A 19,088-nucleotide genomic window follows, 5' to 3' on the forward strand; every position below is an offset into this window, starting at 1 on the left:
GAGGAAGGTTGGGAGAGAAGGAAGGGAGGAAGGAAGGAAGTTAGTCAAACAAAATACCTTGTGTGAAAGATTGGGTATGAACCAAAGCAGACAAAGTGTTACAGGTGGATGTAGTCAAGGAATGTCATTTTTAAGAAACAGTGGACCATGTTTATATGTTTATGGGAGTGATTCAGTAAGAAAGGATTCCTAAGAAGACAAGAAGTGGGACTGGATAATGGCACAACAGTGAGGTGTCTCTTTGCCAGGCTGACCAGAGGGAATGTTCCTCCAGGTTTGTGTCCAGACCTCCCTGAGGACACTGGACACATGTTCCATGATCCAGAGTTGGCAGAAACTAGGCTGGATCACAGCATTGGGATCCTGTTTTGGGTACTGTCTCTCTTGCTCCTGAATGAAATAAACTGGAAAATGAATGAATGAATGAAAATGAACACATGAAGGGATGGAATCCAGAGCAAAGATGAGAGGTCTTCAAAAAGTTCATGGAAAATACATATGAAAAAAATACATGGATTACAAAAATTTTCACACCAAAATAAACTCCATTTAATTCAATTTTTAATTATGTTTTTGAAGTCCCCTCATGTCCCTTGAATGGTTTCTGAGAGAAGATATGTTCTCTCTGGAAACAGATGAGAAGAGTGGTACAGACATAGGCAAGCTTTTAGGATTTGGTATTGTGAATGGGAAATTCCCATTGGATGGCTTCTGTTTTCTTAAGAATTTTGGAGTAGGATCACCTGCTTAAGGTAAGGTAGAGGTGTGGTTACCAAACAGTCATCTTTTGGTGTCCTTGCTTGGTTTCATAACTTACCTAGGATGAAGAACCCTTCAATCCAGATTACGTAGAGGTGGATAGAATATTGGATGAGTCTCACAGTATTGACAAGGACAATGGGGAGGTGAGTTGGGGCATGGAGGAACATGAAACATGGAAGGACTCTTACAAATGTCTGCTGGTCCGCCTGTCAATCCTTTATTTTTCAGGTATGGCTGAAAAATCCCTTGGACTGAAAAGGTATTTCTGAATTTTTCTGTGTGATCCTTAGGAAAAAATAACAAGAAGGTAAGGGAGTAGGAAGAGAGGCTAGAAGGGAAGATTCCTATAAAGTCAAACATTTGGGAGCTATTTATTTATAATTACTGAAAGACTACTTACCTTGATCTTATTTTCCCTCAGATTTAAATAGGAGATCCTTGACGTAGCAGTTGAAGGTTGAATGTAAGGTGGGGGGAAAGGGATATTTCACAAATTTCTAAATGTATAAATATATAAATACTTGAAATAGTTCAACTTTCTCTAATTTATGTTATTTAGAATTAGATTGTTCCTGAATTTACCATTAGTTGTCTTTTCTTTTGTCATTAAAATTGATTTGAATTTATATTTTAAAACATATTTGGGGTCCCATTCCCACAGGTTCAGATTCAGTAACTCTAGGATGGGACCCTTATCATTATTTGTAAGTTGATTCTTGATGAAGTTTTCATAAATTGCTTGATCTGGGAATCACTACATAACAGCTTTCTTAACACTTTGGAGAAGATTTTAGATATTTTAAGACACTTGCTGATATAGTTTCAAAAATCACCTTTTCATTTTCCAAATACAGTCTTGCAGATCTAAGCTACCAGAGAATTCAATGTTCTATTTTAAATTTACTTCAAATTTATATTTAGTCTGTGAGCCACCATATTCCTCATACTCTTCACTTTCTTTTTGTCTTAATTAGTAATAGTTGGTATAGCTTTATAGGGTCATGCTTTATAAACAAAATTTATATCATTTCTGACAGTTCTTACTTAGGCACCAATAGAGAACTTTAGAACCTTGTTTAGAGGTCAGTGCTGGGTGCTGAGCTGAGCTTCATCATGACTTGAGTGACTTGCTCCATCCCTGCATGATTCTAGTAAGACCTATGAGTAAAGTTCTTCCCTCTAAAATTCTGAAGTTTACTCTGTAAGCCTTCAGGATCACTCAGAACTTCAGTTGTCTAGGGCCTAGTACAATTTTGTGTCATATCCTAACAAGCATGCTTCATATAATTCATATTCAGCTTTTCAGGTTGAAGTGGGAGTTATTATAGATTAATTTGTGAGAGGTTTGTGGAGAATGGGCCTTTTATTAGGACAGGATAGCTACTCTTAAGTTTTGGTCTTAAATATTAAATTTAGGACCTGAGCCTTTTCAGCCTGGAAAATCCTTTACTTTATACCAATATCTTTACCCTTTCAAAAGCAATTTATCTTTGGTTGGATGCCTTTGGAATGTGTTAACCACTGGCACAATAAATGAAAGTGTTTTAGTTCCCCAGTAATGTAATTTATGCTTCCAGTATTGGACAGTGACATTCTGTGTACCCCACTTTACGCCCTCCCAAAAATGAGTTTGTCATCAGTTATACATTACCTAATAATGGAAATGACCATTAGAGTAAATATTACGATCCTTTGAAAAATAAGGTATGATGTTGGAATGCATGATTTGGACCAATGACTTTACATAGAAAGTGACCTGCCTCACTACAATTAAGAAAAAGTACAATTTGTTTAGTTCTAGGGATTCTGTTTTGTTTTATTTTGTTTTGTTTCACTATAGGGCACATGCACTTGCCAGAGAAAGAGGGAGACAGTGGGAAGGTTAGAAATCACCCACCAGGGCCAATATCCACACCATAGTCCCTCATCCTCTGTTCTCCTCCTGGGATTTTGAGCACACACATGCACCCAGTATGTTTTTGAAGCCACTGGGTCCAAAACTGAAACTACGAAGTTGGCCATGTAGGGTTAGCCACCTTAACCACCACACCACTGGCTGGCCCCACTAACGATTCCTTGATCTTCAACTATTTTAAGGTACTTTCACACTGCTTGCTGGCTGACTGAGGAGTATTCTGTGAATTGACAAGAGATTCCTGTTGGTTATACTAGGCCCAATCTAGTCCTTGGTTTATATTAAAGCCCCAAATGGAAATGTAATAAAGGCAAAGTCATCTTCAGCAGTGACAATAGGAGCCATTTACTGTTGGCCTATGTCCCCTCATGTGCATGGAATGCCTACCTACAGTAGTACTGTAGTGGAGCATCAGGACGTTCTCTTTGCTGTTGTTAACCTCTCTTCACCGACACCTCTCTCTTATTTGTCTACTAACTTCCTGGGGCTCACAAAGAAATCTCTTTACCACCATATGAGTGCTTTTGAAGTGCACCTGCCCTCTGAGCACTGGGCTCAGCAATCTAGTGATGCGAGAGCCCTGGCGTGCACCTGTAGATTTGCCCTGTTTCTCATCCTGAAAGTGGCCTGGCTTCTACTGTGTGACACTTGATGTAAAGAGAATAGTATGCAACAGTCATCTCTCTTTTTTTTTTTTTTTTTTTTAAGAATTTTAAAATTTAATTTATTATTATTTTAAAATTTGCTATAAGGCACATGTGCTCTCCAGAGAGAGACAGAGATAGAGAGAAAGTGAGAAAACAGGCTGCCAGGTCTGGGAATCAAACCACAGTCGCTCATGTGGGAGACCAGCACCTTAACCACTACACTACCTGCTAGCCCCCGAGAGCCATACATCTCTTAATTCAACACAATATAGGAAGATAATTGTCTCTCTCTTTTTAATTTGTTTGGTTAATGAGAGCAAGGTGTTTTAATGTTTAATGTTCTGTAGACTACTGGATAGACATTTTACTGTTACAATACATTCTGATACATCAACTGGAAAAGCAATCAAAGCTATGAATAGCACATCAGTAGGTGAGCTATGGTTGGTAGGCTCAGTCTGAAGTTTTCAGCAAGTTTTAGGTGTCAACACTGTGATTCGCTCTTACAGTTCAATTCTATAGAAAACACAGATTCAGTTTTGGCTTCTTCTCTCCTAGCCTGTAATTTATTACCTGGTAAAATGGTGCTCTCTGCCCTATGAGGATAGTACGTGGGAGCTAAAAGAGGATGTTGATGAAGGCAAGATTCGTGAATTTAAACGAATCCAGTCAAGGCACCCAGAACTGAAAAGGGTGGTAAGTATCTATGCATTTAAGGCCTATATAGGCAGTGATTTTGTTTTTTCCTCCTACGTTAGTTTTTGTTGTTTTAGCTTTTTATTGGTGAAATTTTCAAACATATGAAAGTGGAAAATATAGTGTACCCATACCCATCATCCAGGTTACAATTACTGGTATGTGACCAATCTAACCCTAACCCTAAAACTTGTTAAATACGTGGAGTCTAGTATGGTAGCCACTAGCCACTGTTTATTACTTTCTAGGAAGTTTTAATAGATGTCGGTGTTCTAGAGGTTTGATCAGATAGGGAAGGGGGACTGATAAATCTGCTTCATAGATAGAACCAGTGATATATATGTTTTTTTTTTTTATTTTTTATTTTATTTTATTTTTTTTTGAGAGATTTCTGCCATAGAGTGCGTGCACTTGCCAGACAGACAGAGAGAAACGGAGAGACAGAAAGTGAGAAATCACCCCCCAGGGGGGGATGGCCACGCTGCAATCCCTTCTCCATTCTCCTCTCGGGATCTTGGGCATGCACGCATATGCGCCCGGCATGAGTTTTAAGCCACTGGGTCCAGGACGTGAACTGTGGTCGACTACGTGGGAGTCCAGCGACATAGCCATTACGCTAACTACTGGTTCCATAACCAGCTATTTTTGATCATTGTCTAGATCCATTCTTTAAGCATTTTAAAGTGGTAATACTTTAATTCTATCATTTCTTCATTTATTAGCCAGAGTCTTGTCTTGTCTTTTTTGTTTGTTTGTTTGTTTTTGGAGAGGTTTTCACTATAGGGCGTGTGCGCTCGCCAGACAGACAGAGAGAGACATAGAGACAGAAAGCAAGAAATCACCCCCCAGAGGGGATGGTGACGCCGCAATCCCTTCTCCATTCTCCCCTTGGGATCTTGGGCACGCACGCACATGCATCCGGCGTGAGTTTTAAGCCACTGGGTCCAGGACATGAACCGCAGTCGACTATGTGGGAGTCCAGCGACATAGCCATTATGCTAACTGCTAGTTTCCCCAGAGTCTTTTCTAAAAAGAAATTTGATTCATTTAGCATTTGGTTACCTTGAGGTGGAGATTGTATACAAGATAAATACTCTTTTCCTTTGTTTACCAGTTTCCAAAATAATGCAGTAGTTCTCTACGATCCTCTAAAAGTGACCAGTGGGTTTTTCCACTCTTCTTAAAGTATCTTTATGAACACACATATTTAAATATTTCCGGCATGTTAAATCCCAAGCAATTTTGTCTTTGAATTGACCTCAGTCAACTACTTGAACTATTTAGTAAGTCTTACCTAATTTTGTTACTGTGTTCACTCCATTTATTCAAATTTTCTGTTTTTTAGAATCGTCCACAGGCAAGTGCCTGGAAGAAATTGGAGCTGTCACATGAATATAAAAACAGAAATCAGTTACGGGAATATCAGTTGGAAGGGGTCAATTGGCTACTCTTTAATTGGTATAACAGGTAAAAAATAGAGTTGACCCATGGGGTGTAAGCTTAGTTTGGGGATCATTTCTATTTATTTTCTGTTGAAATGGTTTCTTTCTACATACTCTTTTTTAAGATGGTATTTTCTGACATGCTTTTTTTTTTTCCCTTGGTGATTCTGTAGGCAGAACTGCATCCTGGCTGATGAGATGGGATTGGGCAAAACTATTCAGTCCATTGCCTTCTTGCAGGAGGTATATAATGTGGGTATCCACGGCCCCTTCTTGGTCATTGCTCCACTATCCACAATTACTAACTGGGAGCGAGAATTCAATACATGGACAGAGATGAATACTATTGTGTACCATGGCAGTCTGGCTAGCCGACAGATGATCCAGCAATATGAAATGTACTGCAAAGATTCACGGGTGAGTTGTAGTGGCTGTGGTTCAGAGAGAGTAGGTCAAGGTACCTGGTATTTCAGGGGCTTGATATGAATAAAAGACTGTTACTATTTTTTCTTTGATTTAAGGCATATTTGTGCGCCAATGTGCAGAGCGTTCTTTTGACTTGGTAATTATTTTCCAGTAGACATGATCTAGTCAAATTTCTGACTTTATTAATATATACATTTTAAATAGACTTTTACCTGCATAGATGAGTTTTGTTTTTGTTTTTGCTGTAGGGCACATGGACTCACCAGAGAGAGGAAGAAAGAGAGAGAGAAAGTGAGGAATTATCCCAGTGGGGGTGGTGGCTGTACTATAACCCCTCTTCCTCCAGTTTCCTCCTGAGATTTTGGGCATGCACGCACATGTGCCTGCGGTGATTTTCAAGCCACCATGTCCAGACTTGAATCACAGTTGGCTATGCCATCATGCCACCTGCTGGCCCTTTCACTTTTATTTTTGTCTGGTACGTTTCAGCACTGTCCAACAATTATTGCATATAGTTGTTCAACAGCAGCAGATGTAGGGCAGAGATACACAAACTAGACATACAGCAGAATAAAAAATGTCTTACTTTTTCAGTGAGGTCTGTCATTTTCTGAAGAAGCAAGATTTGTTGAGGAAGCAGTATATCTTATGTCCAGTGCCTTGTCACTGTTTATCACGAATATAAACAGTAGTGGAGGGTTAGTCAGTGGCATGGTTATTAAAGTGGTTAGATCCCACATGGTCGAGTACGTATTTCAAATCCTGGACCTGGCAACTTGAAAACATTCCAGGTGCTTTCACGTGCATGCTCAAAATCCCAAAAGGAGAAATGAAGGGTTGTAATGTGACCATCTTCTCTGGGGAGTGTTTTCTTGCTTTCTGTTTCTCTCTAGCTGGCAAGTGCACACATCCTCTAACAAAACTAAAAAAAAACCAAAAACCAAAACAAACAGTAGTGGAGGAGGGTTATGGTGCAACTTGTATTTTCTATCAAATTTGCCTGAAGTAACTCTGAAGAACTCACTTAGGTACACTTTAGGCCTTTTCTGACACTGTCGCCTTCATGTTTAGGGGCGGCTAATCCCAGGTGCATACAAATTTGATGCCCTGATCACCACTTTTGAGATGATTTTATCAGACTGTCCTGAACTTCGTGAAATTGAATGGCGCTGTGTTATCATCGATGAGGCCCATCGACTGAAGAACCGTAATTGTAAGCTGCTTGATAGTCTCAAGCACATGGACCTGGTGAGTGCCTCACATTGACTTGTGGTAGGAAACATCTAGAATCAACCTTAATTCTCTGTGCAATTAAAATAACCCTAATTTAACAGAAAAAAAGCCAAATCTCGATATTGAGTGGTAGGTATGACCTATGGGAGTAGTAACTTGAAAGTCCCATTAAGTAATAAACTTTAGAATTGGAAAGGAGGGGCTGGCAGTTTGCATGGTGGTTAAGGGACCTAGATTCCCACATAGTCGATCGTGGTTTAAGTCCCGGACCTGGCAGCTTGCTTTCTCACTTTCACCCTCTCTCTCTATCTCTTGCTCTGTCCTTCTCTGGTCAAATTAAATAAAGAAAGTTAAATAAAGTAATTATTTTAAAAAAGAAAGAATTGGAAAGCAATTGTAGGTTGCTCATCTGGAGGCCACGTAAAGGAGCCTATAGGGTACCCAGAGAAATGGATGACTTGTGGTTTTAAAAATTCAACTAAGCGATTCTTCTGATGGTCTTGAATTATTATTTTTAAAGAATTATTTTATTGGGAACCAGCAGTTAGTGTGATGGCTATGTCACCGGACTCCCATGTAGTCGACCGTGGTTTGCGTCCCGGACCCAGTGGCTTAGAACTCACTCCGGGAGCGTGTGCGTGTTCGCCCAAGATCCCAAGAGGAGAATGGAGGAGAAGGGATTGTGGCGTGACCATCCCCCCTGGGGGGTGATTTCTCGCTTTCTGTCTCTATGTCTCTCTCTGTCTGTCTGGCGAGCACACGCGCCCTATAGCGAAAACCTCTCCAAAAAAAAATTATTTTATTTAACTTTATTTTTTTCTAAAGAATTATTATTCTTAACTTTATTTATTTGTTTATTTATTTTCATTTGACCAAAGAGGGACAGAGAGAGAGAGAGAAAGCAAGCCTCTAGGCCTGGGACTCGAACCACGGTCAGCCATGTGGGAGTCCAGTGCTCTTTACTACCATGCCACCTGCCATCCCCCTTACCTTGAATTATTAATTCTGCTGTGGCTAACAACCAAAGCTGGTTTGTCACTGTGGCACATGAGTTATGTTCCACATGTCCTCCTTCTCCAGTAGGCCAAACTGGTCTCTTGTACCTGGTAGTCTCTGGGCAGTGTTCTAAGATGGTAGGATTGGAAGCTACAAGCTCTTTGAGGTAAGCTGTGAAACTCACACAGTTCCAGTCATCCTTACTACTATATTGTCTTTGTCAGAGCAAGCAAGCCACAGGCAAACCTTCATTGAAGGGGTAAACCTTTATAGGAGGAAGTAAAAAGAATTAATGGCCACATTTATCCCAGCACAGGTATATTCTCTATAGGGGGACAGATTAGTATATCTGTAGGAAGTTGAATATGGTACATATGTAAGTGAAAAAAAAAAATCCTAATTACTATTTCTTTATTTGCTTATAATATTTAAATTATTTCACTGTTACAAATAATGTGAAGGAGTTTCTTGAATGCTTTGTATTTATCAAAAGAGGGAGCAAGTGAAAGAAAAGTTATGAAAGGTATCTGGTCCATTTCCATCATTTAATAGATAAGTAGGGACCAGCAGATGGCGTAGCTGGTTATGTCGCTGGACTCCCTCATGGCTGACCGCGGTTCTAGTCCCAGACCCGGTGACTTGAAAATCATGTCAGGTGCATGTGCATGTATGCCCAAGATCCTGGGAAGAGAATGGTGGAGAAGGGATTGCAGTGTAGCCATCTCCTGGGGGGGTGATTTCTCACTTTCCCTTTCACTGTTTCTGTCTGTCTCTCTGGCGAACGCACCCTCCTTAAGACAAAAACCTCTTAAAAAAAAAAAAAAAAGATATGTAAAGCTAAAGATTATACTATGATGGGGCCAACAGGTGGCAACGTGGTTGGGGCACTGGACTTCCACATGGCTGGTCATATTTCAAGTCCTAGACCTGGCAGCTTGCCTGCTTTCTCACATTCCCTCTTTCTATGTCTGTTCAAATTTAAAAATAATAATAAATAAAAAAATAATTCTAAAAAAAGATTATGTGATGAAGGAATCCTAACAATTTGTTGTTTTTAATTTTATTCTTTTGTTTCTTGATGTTTAGGAACACAAAGTGCTACTCACAGGAACACCATTGCAAAATACTGTGGAGGAACTATTTAGCTTGCTTCATTTCTTGGAACCTTCACAGTTTCCCTCAGAATCAGAGTTCCTCAAGGATTTTGGGGATCTCAAGACAGAAGAACAGGTAGGAAATCTCCCTGATGAGATCTCTCCCCAGTACAAAAAAAAGGTAAAGTTTTTAAAAAACAGACGTCTAACATCAAGGACTTTTCTGAAATTCTTCATAACCGTGTGCCTACATCATCTGTGGTGGTGTACAACATGTGTATTCCATAGATACTAGAATTCTTTATTTTTTCATGTTTCCACATAATGTAGAATGTATTTTCTCATGATTGCTTTTTCTTTCTGTAATGCACTACAGGTTCAAAAGCTACAGGCCATTCCCAAGCCAATGATGCTGAGAAGACTCAAAGAAGATGTTGAAAAAAACTTGGCACCTAAACAGGAAACTATTATTGAAGTAGAGTTAACTAACATCCAGAAGAAATACTACCGGGCTATTTTGGAGAAGAATTTCTCTTTCCTTTCCAAAGGGGCAGGTCATACCAATATGCCTAATCTACTCAACACGATGATGGAGTTGCGCAAGTGTTGCAACCACCCCTATCTCATCAATGGTGAGGGACTTCTTGGAAAATACCTGAAGTTCTGCATTATTTGTGTTTAACTTTAAAAATATATATATTTATTTATTTAATTTTATTTGTTAGCATTATTTATTATTATTTATTTAATTTGACCAAAGAGACAGAGAAAGAGAGCAAGAGAAGGGGGAAGCCACTAGGTCCAAGACTCGAACTGCAGTCAGCCATGTGGAAGTCTAGCACCTTAACCTCCATTCCACCTGCTGGCTCCTGTTTGTGTTTAATTTCTAAATGATGTTTTTCAGGGACAGTGGATGTATTAACTAATCTGACCTAATTTGAGATGGTGGACTTAGGGGTAGGGAAGAGTGGTTGTCCTTTATTTTTTGAGAGATTTTTTGCTATAGGGTGCGTGTGCTCGCCTGAGAGACATAAAGCGAGAAATCACCCCCCAGGGGGGATGGCCACACCACAGTTCCTTCTTCTACATTCTCCTCTCGAGATTTTGGGTACACAACGCATCTGGCATGAGTTTAAACTGCTGGGTCTGGTACACAAACCTCAGTTGACTACGTGAGAGTCCAGTGATATAACCATTATGCCATCTGCTGCTCCCAAGCTAAAAGAAGATTATGTGGAATGTCTTTCTGTAATTCTTTTTACTCCCTTTAGCCTGCATAATCTCTAAAATGAAATAGTATTTGCTGTTTAGAATTTCATGAATAAGAACTCAGGGTATTCTGTTCTCTAGATATTCTCACTGATAATCCCGTTTTGCTGTTTCTTTTTCTGATTCCAGTAGGATAGTAATACTGATTTGTATGTTTCAACTTCATCGTTGTCCACATATTTACTTGTTTTTCTCCTCAGTTATAATCATAGGCTTGTCTTACTTGAAATAATTTGTATAATACAATTAAAGGTGCTTTATGATTTTTTTGGTGCTGAAGTTGTGTGTGTGAGAAATACTGCTCTTAAGTCACTTTTTCGTCTTAATAACTGATAACCTTAATCAAATGAATCAGCATCAAGTTTGATTTTTCTTTTGGCAGGTGCAGAAGAAAAAATCCTAACAGAATTTCGGGAAGCTTGTCATGTTATACCTCATGACTTCCACCTGCAGGCTATGGTTCGTTCAGCTGGCAAATTGGTTCTTATTGACAAGTTACTTCCAAAACTTAAAGCTGGTGGTCATAAAGTTCTGATCTTCTCTCAGATGGTACGCTGCCTAGATATCCTAGAGGATTATTTAATCCAGAGGAGGTGAGCAAAGAGTCATTCTAGTTTTGTGATTACTGTATCTTCATAAAGCTGCAAAGAGTAGAAGGGCCTGGGTTTAATTAGTGTTGGCCAGTTGCAATAAAAAAAGTATATAAGACTCTCACTGTCAACTTTTTAAAATGATTTTTGTTCAGCTAGAGATAAAGGGATACTAATATTGATCCTAGACTGGTTTTTTGGTCTGTTCTTCTTCTTAGCAATTAATTTTTTTTTTTCTCACGACTCCCACACAGGTACTTATATGAACGTATTGATGGGCGAGTTAGAGGCAACCTCCGACAGGCTGCTATTGACCGCTTCAGCAAGCCTGACTCAGACCGCTTTGTCTTCTTGCTATGCACCCGGGCTGGTGGACTTGGTATTAATCTTACAGCTGCTGACACCTGCATCATCTTTGATTCAGACTGGAATCCACAAAATGACCTGCAGGTAAAGAAAAATCATTGTTTTTAAGGACTAACCACTAGACCTGGGTGGTTTTTCAGCAACATCAGGATCTCTTAAACTTGACTTTCAGAGAGTGTGGGATTATTTATTTAGGTAGGTGTGGCAATTAGGTTAGGAGTCATTGAACACTGTCTTTGAAGGACCAGATTGTAAATGCCTTTGGCTTCACAGGCTTTTTAAGATATTAAAGGAACCAGCAATTGGCATAATGGCTACATCGCTAGACTCCCATGTAGTCAACTCTGGTTCTAGTCCTGGACCTGGTGGCTTGAACTCACGCCGGGCGCATGTGCGTGCATGCCCAAGATCCTGAGAGGAGAATGGAGGAGAAGGGATTGCAGCGTGGCCATTCCACCTGGGAAGTGATTTCTCACTTTCTGTGTCTATCTCTCTCTGTCTTTCTGGCAAGTGCATGCGCCCTATAGCAAAAACTTCTCCAAAAAAAAGATATAAAGTACTATTGTTAAACTACTTGCATCTGCTCCTATAGCACAAAAGCAGCCATCAAAAATATATAGATTAATGGTTGGGTCTGTGTTCTAATAAAACTTATGTACAGAATTAGATTCTACATATGATGTTTGCTGACTCCTGCTCTACATCCATGGGGCAATACTCTTATCTTTTGTCTTTTGGTTTTGAGTTGATCTTATGTCTGGTTTATGGATGTGAAAGTTTTGTGAATTAATATTTTATATCTTTTGTTTCCCTCAAACTTAGTGTTATTGTTTTCCTTATCTTCTCCCCCCTCTTTTTTTCCAAACCAGGCCCAGGCACGGTGTCATCGAATTGGGCAGAGCAAAGCTGTTAAAGTATACCGACTCATCACTCGTAATTCTTATGAGAGAGAGATGTTCGATAAGGCTAGCCTCAAGTTGGGATTGGATAAGGCTGTGCTTCAGTCCATGAGTGGTCGGGATGGCAACATTACTGGAGTGAGTCTTGTTGGCTTATAACTAACTCTGTAGTGAGTCATAGAGGTGGAGGCAAAAGCTATTTCTGCATAGGAATCAGACAACCTTGTTTGAATTCTCAATTTTTATTTCTTACAATGGAATAACTAAAATATCATAATATGACCAGATAATGTTATGTTAGTAGTCTTTTTTTTTTAAAGAGAGATTTTTGCTATTGGGTGCATGCACTTGCCAAAGAGACAGAAAGTGAGAAATGACCTTCCCTGGGGGGATGGGCACACATGCACACAAGCCCGGGGTGGGTTTTTTTGTTTTGTTTTTTTTGTTTTTTTGAATGATTCTGGTTTTTTTGTTTGTTTGTTTGTTTTTTGAGAGGTTTTTGCTATAGGATGCATGCGCTCGCCAGAAAGGCAGAGACAGAGAGATAGAAAGCAAGAAACCAACCCCCAGGGGGGATGGCCACACTGCAATCCCTTCTCCATTCTCCCCCCAGGATTCTATTTAACTTTATTTATTTATTTATTTTAATTTGACCAGAGAGGGACAGAGAGAGAGGGAGAAAGAGGGAAAGCAAGCCATCAGGTCCAGGACTTGAACCGTGATTGGCCATGTGGGAATCCAGCGCCTTTAACCACCACGCCACTTGCCAGCCCCCTGGGGGGTGGGGTTAAGCTGCCATTTGCGGGATTTGAACTGTAGTTGACTATGTGGGAGTCCAGCGATGTAGCCATTATATCATCTGGTCTCTGTTGGTAGTCTTTTTATCTTTCTACATCATCTGGTCTTTGTTGGTAGTCTTTTTATCTTTCTGTTGTTTTTTTCAGATCCAACAGTTCTCTAAGAAGGAGATTGAAGATCTCTTAAGAAAAGGAGCATATGCGGCCATAATGGAGGAAGATGATGAGGGCTCCAAATTTTGTGAAGAGGACATTGACCAGATCTTATTAAGGCGAACTACAACCATAACCATTGAATCTGAAGGAAAAGGTTCTACCTTTGCCAAGGTATGTTTTGTGTATGTCAGAGGCTAGAAAATCTCTGGGATTTCTATATGTATTAAGTGCTGATTTCCCATTATTCAAAAAGGTATTATACTTGCCTTTACTCTGTCTTTGTTCCTTACCAGGCAAGTTTTGTTGCTTCTGAAAATAGGACAGATATTTCTCTGGATGACCCCAACTTTTGGCAGAAGTGGGCCAAAAAGGCTGACCTAGACATGGATCTGCTCAATAGCAAGGTGAGTTTACTCTTCTTTAGGGAAGAGGTATCACAGAAGATGTACTACTTGTAAGATTTTTCTTTTTTTTGGATTATTTGATGCTAATTGCTGTTTATGATGATATGCACAAAGTCTGTGTGGAGACTGCCTAGAAGGCCCCAGAAAGATGCTTAGATATCTGCCACTTAATTTTGCTTCCCAAATCCTGGAAAAGAGAGTTCTTTGGGTATCTACATTTGTTACATCCCAGACTATTTTAATTCATAATTGTCTTCTTTTTTTAATGGCCAGAGGGTACATGTACTTCCCAGTGGGGGTGTGAGAAGAGGGAGAAAGCAGTGTCCAAAGGGGTTTAGTCACACTTTAATCCTTTATTCTCTGTTTCACCATCCTGCTGAGATTTGGGATATGTATGCACATGCACCCAGTGGGTTTTTCAAACCACTGGGGCCAGGATTTAACCGGTGGTTGGCTATGTTGGATCAGGATCCTTTTGCCACTAGGCCATAGGGCCTGCCCCACAATTGTCCTAATTGTTTTCCCATGAGTATATCATGAAGAGAGTTACTTCTGTTCTCTGCGTAGAATAACTTGGTGATTGACACACCTAGAGTACGAAAACAGACCCGCCACTTCAGTACCCTGAAAGATGATGACCTAGTGGAATTCTCTGACTTGGAAAGTGAGGATGATGAGCGGCCTCGCTCCCGTAGACATGACCGGCATCATGCCTATGGGCGTACTGACTGCTTTCGTGTGGAAAAGCACCTTCTGGTGTATGGGTAAGAATGCACCTTACCATGAGAGGTAGTTCATCTTTATCCTGAGAGAGAACTTGTTTTCCTTCCAAATTGGAGACTATGACCAAAGAGGGGAAAACAGGAAATTTTTTGCTTTAGTGTGGGAATTTATTATGTTTCCATATTTACCAAAGACTTTTTTTTTTTTAAGAGAGGTTTTTGCTATAGGGCACATGTGCTTGCCAGAGAGAGGTAGAGAGAGAGAAAGTGATAAATCTCCCTCCAGGGGGCATGGCCATGCCACAATCCCTTCTCCTTCATTCTTCTCTCGGGATTTTGGGCATGCATGCACTTTGGGATGCATGACTTTAAGCTACCGGGTCTGGGACTCTAACCATGGTAAACTACATGAGAGTTGAACAACATAGCTATTATATCAACTGCTGGTCCCCCAAAGTCTTTTTTCTCTCACCTTTTGGGAGATGGCATTCTGGGAAACAAGGGAATGTCAATGAATTAAGAATTCCCAGAAATATATTAATGTAGTTAACTTTTTTGTTTTCTATCTTTCTTCCAGTTGGGGACGGTGGCGAGATATTTTGTCCCATGGGCGGTTCAAGCGGCGTATGACTGAGCGAGATGTGGAGACAATTTGCCGGGCCATCCTTGTGTATTGTCTTCTACACTACCGTGGAGATGAAAACATCAAAGGCTTCATTTGGGACTTGATTAGCCCTGCTGAAAATGGCAAGACAAAAGAATTGCAGAATCATTCAGGTAATTATCAACTCTTTACTTTTTTTTTTTTCTATAGGTTGCTTATTCTTTTTCAGGTCTAAGGGTTTTTCTCAATCCAAGTCTTCAATGTCTCCCCTTTCCCAGGTCTCTCTATCCCTGTGCCCCGTGGACGCAAAGGGAAAAAAGTAAAGTCACAAAGTACTTTTGATATACATAAGGCAGATTGGATCCGAAAATATAACCCTGATACTCTATTCCAAGATGAGAGTTATAAGAAGCATTTAAAACATCAGTGTAACAAGTAAGGATGAAATTTGGCAAAATCTTAAGCATTTCCCACCTTCGACTTGATAACATTGTTAAAGAGTCAGCTCTTCCTCTCTACTTTTTAGGGTCCTGTTGCGGGTACGAATGCTGTACTACCTGAGGCAGGAGGTAATTGGAGACCAGGCAGAAAAGGTGTTAGGAGGTGCCATTGCCAGGTAAAACACTGCTCTGTTTTTCTTTGTGTCCTATTTTATTCCAGGAAAGAATGACTGACTTATTTAGTTCTATACTATCTTTGGGATACCTGATAATTCAGATCTACATATCAGGTCTTTAATCCTGTATAGACAGCTTTCAATTTAAACATTTTCAACTTTAGATTGGGTTTATTCAGACATAAATCCTTCCTAAATTGAGGAGCTGACTCTGGACTTGATGCTGATGGAAGAAAGCAGGGCAGATGCAAGAGCATTTAAATTGATGGATAAAGGAAGATACTCTGTAATAATCTTTTCAGGGATTACCACTTTGACATTCTGCATTGATCTGCTGACTCTGTCCTCTTGCACCTTTAGTGAGATTGACATATGGTTCCCAGTAGTGGATCAGCTGGAGGTTCCAACAACATGGTGGGATAGTGAGGCTGACAAGTCTCTGCTCATTGGAGTCTTTAAGCATGGTAAGTACCTTCTCCTAGAAGAGTTCTCTACTAAAGATTTAGATCCACAGATGGAACATTTAACAAAATGCTCATGGTAATGGAGTTCTCTAATTGATCTTCAATAAATTTGTTTGAGTAGGGAACTACTATTTAAAAATCGAGAATAGAGCATAGTTTCTATAAATACATGTCCTCGAAAGACCAAGTGACTAGTTAAATCTCAAGGTAGGTAGGCTCCCATCTCTAATCACCGTTACCAATATGTTACCCCACTGTTGTTGAAGGGTTTAAATTAAGATTTCATGAATCAGGAGAGGTAATATACCTACTCATGTTAATAATAACCACATTTCATTTTATGACTTTCCTGTGACTTGCTGAAAGTGTTCTATTTGTTTAAATGTCCCAGTTGTCTAAATCTTCAACAGTCATTCTAATGAAGGTATGAGGGTATGAGCAACAGTGTTTGTGTGGAAAAAAAAAAAAATAGAGGGTAAAAAGGAAAAATACTCATTTTGCAGTTTTGCCTAATAATAAATTCTAAGCATCAAAAGGAGTGAGTGCTAATATCCTGTCCAGTGACTTGGTGAATTAGAATATCTTTTCTTTTTTTTTTTTTTTGGAGAGATTTTTCACTGTAGGGCGCGTGCACTCGCCAGACAGACAGAGAGAGACATAGAGACAGAAAGCGAGAAATCACCCCCCAGGGGGGATGGTCACGCCGCAATCCCTTCTCCTCCATTCTCCTCTCGGGATCTTGGGCACGCACGCACACGCGCCCGGCGTGAGTTTTAAGCCACCGGGTCCGGGACGCGAACCGCGGTCAACTATGTGGGAGTCCAGCGACATAGCCATTACGCTAACTGCTGGTTCCCAATATCTTTTCTTTTTTAAAAGAATAATTTTCTGTTTACTTCTATAAAATAAAACTAATGGTATTTAATCTCCATGTTTCAGAGAAGTTTAATGAAATAAGGAAAACTATAGTCTTTAGAGGATATCCCAGAGTGTGTTCATTCATTGAACATTTATCAAATGTTAACTGAGTACCTATTTATTCATAGGTACAAGTGTCTTACCCACTTGAGGATGTGTGATTTACCCTTATTTGACTTCAGTTTTCAGTAAAAATGATGATTGAAAAGACTACCAATTAAAGGTTGTGTAAATCCTTCACCATAAAATATAAATTTTTGATTAAATTTGTATTATCAGTTATTAGGTTAAAACTCATGATTCTAAATTACTGTGAGAAAAAGTTATATATAGTAAGGGTAACATTTTAACCATATTTTGTATTATGAGCAAAGTAGGTCACATATTGTAATTATTCTAGTAGCCTACAAAATAAGCAAAAAGGAAAACTGAATCTCAATTTTTCTTCAACTTATGACCCTTTTTCTTCTAGGCTATGAGAAGTATAATACTATGAGGGCAGACCCAGCCTTATGCTTTCTGGAAAAGGCTGGCCGACCAGATGACAAAGCCATTGCAGCAGAACATAGGGTGTTGGATAATTTCTCTGACATAGTAGAAGGGTAAGCATTGGTGGTTTTGTTCTCCTAAAATTCTGAGACTATCTTATGAAGGCTATTAGTTGTTTATGATAAAAGATAACATAACTCTGGCCTTGATTGAATCCATTGGGAGTTTTTTAAAGAGAGATTTTTGCTATAGGGTGCATGTACTCTCTGGAGAAACAAAGAGATAGAGAGACAGAATGTGAGAAATCACCCACCCCTCCCAGGGGGCGGGATGGCCATGCCAGAATCCCTTCTCCATTCTCTTCTTGGGATTTTGGGCATATATGCACACACACCTGGCATGAGTTTTAAGCCACTGAGTCCTGGACTCGAACCCACTGTCAACTACATGGGAATTCAGTGATGTTACCATTGTGCCAACTGCTGGTCCCAAACCCACTAGGACTCTTAATGGAGGATATACACATCAATGCTAATTCCTTAACAAAGAGTAGGTCCAACAGAATGGACTCCATAAAGTGGCCTATACCACACATTACTATAAGATGCAACTAATGGTAAAAATTAGTGATACTCATTAATGGCTTATTTGCACTTGTGCTCTTCAGTACCATTATAGTAGCTGAGAGGGTAACTACTTCTCTTGAAAGATAATAGCCAGGCAGCTCTCACATGTTGTTTATGTAATAGCGCCTCAGGAAATTTTAACCCTGGTTTATCATCTTTCAATTGACACCTAAAGGTATTTACTCTGTCTTGGTATATGTCCCGATGATGAATTGCCATGCTAATACTGAGCCACCAGGTAGGGCAGTGTTGCCCTGGTTTGGGTGCCAGTGAGTTTAACAAAACTTCTCACGTGGAGAGCTGAGGGGCATGTGAATTAAGTGGCTTAGTAAATACCTATTTCTTCAAGAATCAGATTTCTCTTTCATGATCACAACCTCATTTTGCTTTACATAGGACCCTCAGAGGAAGGTCATTTATTATGTACCTTTTTGTTCAACAGAGCAAAGTAGTAAAAACAAAAAGGTATAGACCATTTAAAAGAAACAATAAAAAGTAAACAGGAGAGAGAGAATGGGTTAAACAATAAACAGAGATATCAAGAGAAATGAATTTTAAATTCAATCAGTTATGAATGATTACTAGTATTTCATAAATTTTTGTTTTGTTAGAGGCCATACTTAACTGATCCAAAGCTTAGGACCTGTTCTGCCATTTCTGTGAGCATTAAAGACTATTCCATGCTGGATTTTATGGTAGGTCTTTATCCTAGGTTCCTCTTGTTAATAGTACATTATTAACATTTTTTTCTGTCTCTGGATAATTTTAGGGTTGACTTTGATAAGGATTGTGAAGATCCTGAATATAAACCACTCCAGGGTCCCCCAAAGGACCAAGATGATGAGGTAAGGAATTCTTATTTGAATCTAGCTTTTCTCTGCTACTAAGAAGTTAAGTATCATCCCATTGTCACAATCTTGAGTGTATTGATTAACATAATAAAAAATTAAAAGTAAA

The 19,088-nt window shown here is 39.5% G+C and overlaps 1 protein-coding gene and 1 non-coding gene across 2 annotated transcripts in view; both read left to right on the forward strand.

The window, feature by feature from the left end:
* The window catches only part of CHD8 (chromodomain helicase DNA binding protein 8), a 78,693-nt gene that overhangs the window by 47,124 nt on the left and 12,481 nt on the right, over positions 1 to 19,088 (forward strand). Inside the window, exons 10-28 of the mRNA XM_006161420.3 lie at positions 822 to 905; positions 3,883 to 4,020; positions 5,366 to 5,487; positions 5,636 to 5,879; positions 6,960 to 7,136; positions 9,204 to 9,347; positions 9,588 to 9,843; positions 10,863 to 11,073; positions 11,325 to 11,520; positions 12,306 to 12,473; positions 13,280 to 13,459; positions 13,582 to 13,692; positions 14,260 to 14,456; positions 14,992 to 15,191; positions 15,297 to 15,453; positions 15,545 to 15,634; positions 15,995 to 16,098; positions 17,489 to 17,618; positions 18,901 to 18,976. Of these exons, the coding sequence (XP_006161482.1) occupies positions 822 to 905; positions 3,883 to 4,020; positions 5,366 to 5,487; positions 5,636 to 5,879; positions 6,960 to 7,136; positions 9,204 to 9,347; positions 9,588 to 9,843; positions 10,863 to 11,073; positions 11,325 to 11,520; positions 12,306 to 12,473; positions 13,280 to 13,459; positions 13,582 to 13,692; positions 14,260 to 14,456; positions 14,992 to 15,191; positions 15,297 to 15,453; positions 15,545 to 15,634; positions 15,995 to 16,098; positions 17,489 to 17,618; positions 18,901 to 18,976 (2,985 nt within the window). The remainder of the gene's footprint in view (positions 1 to 821; positions 906 to 3,882; positions 4,021 to 5,365; positions 5,488 to 5,635; positions 5,880 to 6,959; positions 7,137 to 9,203; positions 9,348 to 9,587; positions 9,844 to 10,862; positions 11,074 to 11,324; positions 11,521 to 12,305; positions 12,474 to 13,279; positions 13,460 to 13,581; positions 13,693 to 14,259; positions 14,457 to 14,991; positions 15,192 to 15,296; positions 15,454 to 15,544; positions 15,635 to 15,994; positions 16,099 to 17,488; positions 17,619 to 18,900; positions 18,977 to 19,088) is intronic.
* On the forward strand, positions 18,331 to 18,440 carry LOC114004553 (small nucleolar RNA U6-53/MBII-28). The gene has a single exon (XR_003546682.1). It is a non-coding gene; the product is annotated as a small nucleolar RNA U6-53/MBII-28 (small nucleolar RNA).

Source organism: Tupaia chinensis, unplaced genomic scaffold (assembly GCF_000334495.1).
Source record: "Tupaia chinensis unplaced genomic scaffold, TupChi_1.0 Scaffold138584_1, whole genome shotgun sequence".
In the NCBI taxonomy this organism is placed as follows: domain Eukaryota; kingdom Metazoa; phylum Chordata; class Mammalia; order Scandentia; family Tupaiidae; genus Tupaia; species Tupaia belangeri.